This window comes from Myotis brandtii, unplaced genomic scaffold (assembly GCF_000412655.1).
Source record: "Myotis brandtii unplaced genomic scaffold, ASM41265v1 scaffold111, whole genome shotgun sequence".
NCBI lineage: Eukaryota > Metazoa > Chordata > Mammalia > Chiroptera > Vespertilionidae > Myotis > Myotis brandtii.
Window position 1 is genome coordinate 957,319 of NW_005353789.1, and position 6,185 is coordinate 963,503.

The 6,185-nt window shown below is 35.2% G+C and overlaps 1 protein-coding gene across 14 annotated transcripts in view; it reads left to right on the forward strand.

Annotated features, from left to right (window-relative positions):
* The window catches only part of SEC31A (SEC31 homolog A, COPII coat complex component), a 94,046-nt gene that overhangs the window by 56,169 nt on the left and 31,692 nt on the right, over window positions 1-6,185 (forward strand). For all 14 annotated transcript variants that reach the window (XM_014544514.1, XM_014544521.1, XM_014544551.1 and 11 more), the window contains 4 exons: window positions 899-974; window positions 1,408-1,586; window positions 3,349-3,475; window positions 4,908-5,053. In XM_014544514.1, the coding sequence (XP_014400000.1) occupies window positions 899-974; window positions 1,408-1,586; window positions 3,349-3,475; window positions 4,908-5,053 (528 nt within the window). The remainder of the gene's footprint in view (window positions 1-898; window positions 975-1,407; window positions 1,587-3,348; window positions 3,476-4,907; window positions 5,054-6,185) is intronic.

Here is a 6,185-nt window from a genome sequence, read left to right on the forward strand (position 1 = left end):
TTTGGCTCAGTGGATAGAGTGTTGGCCTGCGGACTGAAGGGTCCCAGGTTCATTTCCAGTCAAGGGCACATGCCTGGGTTGCAGGCTCAATCCCCAGTGTGGGGCGTGCAGGAGGCAACTAATCAATGATTCTCTCTCATCATTGATGTTTCTCTCTCTCTCTCCCTCTCTCTTCCTCTCTGAAATCAATAAAAATATATTTTAAAAAATAATAAACTATTTGCCAGCAATATGCCTCCATTATATACTTTTCTCCTAAAGAAAAAAAAAATATTGAATTTATATTTACTCAGTCTTACACATAGTCTCAGAAATTTATAGCAGTGTATATATTTTTACCAGATAAATCTGCTGTTCTGGGAATGACTAATTGAAGAGAACACAAAATCTATTCATAAGTAATCTGTTTATATTGCATTTATGTGAGGACAGCAGATGATTTTTTTTCATGACTTACTCATTAAAAACAAAAAGACCCTATAGTTAAAACTAGTGGACAAAAAATTTTAGATGTGTAGAAGCAGGGCTGTTTTGAAATCTAAGTTAATCTGATTAAAAACATTATTTTGTATGTTTCAAGCTACTCTTTGTCAAGGTACCTAAGAAAACAAAAATTCTTCAGCTTCAATTACTTTTGAGCTACCAACAATGGATATGTATACTTCAGTTTATTTAACATTACTTCTGATGATCTTGGATTTTTATTTGTGATCGTACAATAGGAATTAATCCATAGGGAAGTGATAGATATTAAGTGTAAACTTGGATCTGAGCACTTTTCTGGAAAACTTGGCACGTCATTCAGTCAGTAGGTGAATAATCATATATAAATTTTGTTTTGCCAGAAAATTGTTCCACAATTTCATTCTCGTAAATTGTTGCCCTTTCATCTCTTTAGCATATTAAAGAGGAAAAGCAAGAATCTGAATTTCTACCTTCAGCTGGAGGACCATTTAACATCTCCATCAGTGGGGGTAAGTACTGTTGGTTTAACTTCTGATTTTTTTTAACCATTTGAAAGCAAATAGTTCTTAAGTTTAAGTTAGAAATGTTTTGTCACAGGTGATGGAGGGTTGAAAAAAAGAATCCAGTTAATATTTGTATGTGAAATTATGCCTTAGAAATGGTAGAATGTTCTGACACCTATGTGATAGAAACTGTAGAATGATATTTATTACTCCAGGTTAGGCAATCTGAAAAATGTGTTATCTTAACAGATTTTACTTACATGCTCTTGGTATATTTCCATAGATTACAACCAGTTGTGTTAGAAATTAATCACCAGTAATATTCAGAAATTAGCATTTTTTTCTCTTTTCTGTGTGCATATAGAAGTTGATATGTGTAGTATTTTTCCTTGTAACAAAGATATTTATTTAACTTGGGTGTTTGATTTCCTTATTGCAGATATCGATGGTTTAATTACTCAGGCTTTGCTGACGGGTAACTTTGAGAGTGCTGTTGACCTTTGTTTACATGATAACCGCATGGCTGATGCCATAATATTGGCGATAGCAGGTGGACAAGAACTCTTGGCTCGAACACAGAAAAAATACTTTGCAAAATCCCAAAGCAAAATTACCAGGGTATGTTATTTTAAAAATAGATACACAGTAACTTTTATCTGATTATAAAAACAATACCCTCTTATATAGACCAGCAATTTTCAACCTTTTTCATCTCATGGCACACATAAACTACTAAAATTCTGTGCACACCAAAAAATATATTTTTTAATGATCTTACCCAAAAAAAGTGTATAATTTTGATTCACTCACACCGGACGGCTATTGTTGTGTTGGCTTGTTGTCTCTTTTTATTTAACAGTCTAAGGGAAAAGAAGTCAGTATGATTTCCAATAGTCAGGTATTGCATGTTTTAAAAATTCTTGTGGTCGCCCTAACCGGTTTGGCTCAGTGGATAGAGCATCAGCCTGCAGACTCAAGGGTCCCGGGTTCGATTCCGGTCAAGGGCATGTACCTTGGTTGCGGGCACATTCCCAGCAGGGGGTGTGCAGGAGGCAGCTGATCGATGTTTCTCTCTCATCGATGTTTCTAACTCTCTATCCTTCTCCCTTCCTCTCTGTAAAAAATCAATAAAATATATTTTAAAAATAAATAAATAAATAAAAATTCTTATGGCATACCAGCTAAAAATTGCTATTATGGTAGATAATTGAAATGCCGAAAACAGTAAAGAACACAAATCCCACCCATAACTTATGGACCCAGAAATAGGTATTGTTGATAGTTTGGTGTATTTTTTTTGTTCTTTGAATTTATAATTTTTAAAATGAGTAATACTTTTCATATTTTTTATTGTACAATATTTTTGAAAGAACATAGCACATTTTAAATATAAAAATTTAGCACCTTCTAATTCTCCCATCAGATTGGTACCTCTTAATCTCAAATTGATTGCAATTTTTCATACGTTTTCCTATGTATTTTAGAACTTTTAAAAACAGAATCAGGATCATATATATATATATGTGTGTGGTTTTGCTTATAGATATTGTCACTTACATTGCAAACATTTTCTCATATCATTAAAGATTCTTACAAAAATTTTTAATTGTTGTTTAATATTCTATAGCAGTGATATATGATTTCCCTTATTTTGGGGTATTTAGGTAGTTTATAACATTTTCCTAGTACAGATAAATTAGTGATAAACATCTTTGTTATGCCTAAAATCTTTAAGAATTTCTAATTATTTAATGAGGCTGTATGTAGTCCTAGGAAAGGCATCTCTGGTGCAGAGGGTCTAAACATTTTTAAGCCTCACTTAATGTTACTAAATTTCTTTTAATAAAAGTTGTCCCTGGGCTAGTCCTTCTGGCATTGGTTGCCGTCAGTCTCCTCAGCCTGGTCTCATGTCACTTTCTCCCCTTTTTTCAGCCACACTGGCTGCCTTTCAGTTCCTCACATACTCCATGTGCCTTTCTCTCTCAGGACTTTGCACCTAGTGTTCCCTTGGCCTGAAATGTTGTTTTCCTTCTTGATGAAGTTAATTCTGACTTCATATCTCAAATGTCTATATGCTCAGAAAGTTTTTCTTGATCCATCAGACCAGGTCATGACTTCCTGTTAAATGTTTTGATAACACTATACTTTTCCTTCTCAGAATTTAATCCAGTATATTTGTATGATTTTTTCTTTTAGAAGAAAAATGATACTATATTCTATGTCAGTTAGTTCAAGGATATATTTTCCTTTGCTGCTGCTTTATTTAACATGAAATACTATGCATAATAATAGTTTTTGAAAGATATGATTGGTTAGCCAGAGCTAATTTTTATTAATATACCAAAGGTTTTTAATTTTCCCCTTGTTTTTCTTTCCCAAGCTAATTACTGCAGTGGTGATGAAGAACTGGAAAGAGATTGTTGAGTCTTGTGATCTTAAAAATTGGAGAGAGGCTTTAGCTGCAGTATTGACTTATGCTAAACCTGATGAGTTTTCAGCGCTTTGTGGTAAGAAAGTGAGCTTTTTATTGTGTATATGGCATGGTATAAATAAAATTGACAAATGTTATTAGAAATTTTCATAAACCTACCAATCACAATAAGAAAAAGGAGTTCTGCCCTAGCCGGTTTGGCTCAGGGGATAGAGCATAGGCCTGCGGACTGAAGGGGCCTGGGTTCGATTCTAGTCAGGGGCAAATGCCGGGGTTGTGGGCTTGATCTCCAGTGGGGGGTGTGCAGAAGGCAGCGGGTTGATGATTCTCTCTCATCATTGATGTTTCTATCTCTTCTTCTCCCTTCCTCTCTCTAAAATCAATAAAAATATATTTAAAAAAAGAAAAAGGAGTTCTTATTTGAATGTTTCTTTCGGAATTATGGGGATCGAGCTCCCAACCTGGGCATGTGCCCTGACCAGGAATCAAACTGTGACTTCCTGGTTCATAGGTTGACGCTCAGCCACTGAGCCACACCAGTTGGGCACTAGTCATTATTATTATTGATTTCCAAGAGGAAGGGAGAGAGAGAGAGAAAGAGAAACATCAATGATAAGAGAGACTCATTGATTGGCTGCCTCCAGCACTGGGATTGAGCATGCAACCCGGGCATGTGCCCTGATGAAAAATTGAGCCCTGACCTTCTGCTTTATAGATGGGCACTCAACCACTGAGCCACACTGGCTGGGCCAAGTCATTGTTTTTAATAATATTGTTTAATGATTTTGGTTTCAGACAGACCAGTCTTGGAATCTTGCCTCTGCTACTTACTAGTTGTACAAACTAGTCAAAATTACTTTTTCAGCATTAGTCTATTCATATGTAAAATGGCATATAATCAGCTCTTACTTAATGTTAGCTTGGTAAAATTAATAATTATAACATTTGAGAGAAATTACTATTGAACACCATGACTAAACTGGTGGCTAAGGAATAATATTTATTATTTGTAAGAACAAAAATTTCAAGCTGCTTAGTATAAGAAGAAACAGCACTTTGCTACCTTGAAAGTATTATAAGACTGTGAAAATTATAAGAGATTAATTTTATTAATACAAATAATTTATAGTAATCCTATTTGTCATTATTTAAAATATGCCATATTTTTTACTGCTTAAAACATCTGATGTGATAAAATGGAGTTAAATGCTTATTGGAATTTTTCTGTACAAATATTGTTTTCATTTATTTTTTTCTGATGTAAATCCATTCAATAGGTAGGCATAGAATCTTATGAAGTTGTTCATTATATAGAGTTTGTCACACTTTCTCATTCCTTTGACAAATATTTACTGAGCATTTATATAACAGAGTGATTTTGTTTCTACCTACTACTTACTAGCTATGAAGTTTAATCCTTAGTTCTGGAAATGATATTGGGCTGCTCATGATCTCATGTACAGATTGCCTTGAGTACAATCTTATTTTGTTTTCCTCTTGATCTATAGATCTTTTGGGAACCAGGCTTGAAAGTGAAGGTGATAGCCTCCTGCAGACTCAGGCATGTCTCTGCTATATTTGTGCAGGGAATGTAGAGAAATTAGTTGCATGTTGGACTAAAGCTCAGGATGGAAACAATCCTTTGTCCCTTCAGGTTAGTATCTTTGAAACAAAGGATGCTTCCTTTTTAGTTGTCTTTCACCCTATTTATAGTTTAGAAATTGATTTGTTCCAGAAGTTCATTGCTTTTACCCTTACTTATTTACATTTTAGTTATTTTTCTGGATAATTATGTGTATTTATTGTTGTGTTTAGTGGGGCAAAGTTTGAGATGATGAGATAAGTTAAATGGGGTTGCAACTGTTTGTGAGGTCAAGGTTGTTAAGGTGGCTTATTGGGGGAACTAGGTGGCTAAAGCATGAAAACAGCCCTTGCTTTATTTCTTTTCCTCATGCTCCTCTCTCTGCCTCTAGTGACACTGTCTGCTTTGGGCAAAGAAAGAAGCAATGTGGGGTAACAAATGGGAAGTATCACCAATACCAATAGAGAATCTTCATGGTTAATGGGAAATGAAAGTAAGAGGTCAGTGTAATCCTGTGTAGCATTAATACATGGACAAGCGAGAAAGTAAAAAATTATTCTCAGGCACTGACTAATTATATATTTCATTTTTTTCCCGTAAGCATTTAATCAGCAGAGTCTCTTGGTATTTCAGTCTAATTTTTTTTTTTTCTTTCTGGAAAGATGTTTTTTCAGTAGGGTTGTTGCTTTAAAGATCACTCTGTTGAAACTGAAAATCTGGTAGGAAATCAAGGTTTCCTATGTGCTTCTGAGAGAAAACACACTTCTGGATTTATGAAGGGCAGATAGGTAGGATATTCTTGTGCTTTATACCTGAAGTATGGCTCCCATTTTTTAAAATATATATATATATATTTTTTATTGATTTTTTACAGAGAGGAAGGGAGAGGGATAGAGAGTTAGAAACATCAATGAGAGAGAACCATTGATCAGCTGCTAAGGTACATGCCCTTGACTGGAATCGAACCTGGGACCCTTCAGTCCGCAGGCCGACGCTCTATCCACTGAGCCAAACCGGTTAGGGCTGGCTCTCATTTTTTAAAACATTGTTATCGAAGAACAACATGAGAAATTTTGGGTTAAAATAGTAAGCGCATTTGAAGGTCACCTCATAGTAGTACTGTTTTTATAATATTGACTAGAGGCCCGGTGCACAAAAATTTGTGCACTCGGGGGGGGGGGGGGGCCCCCCCCCCCGCCCTTGC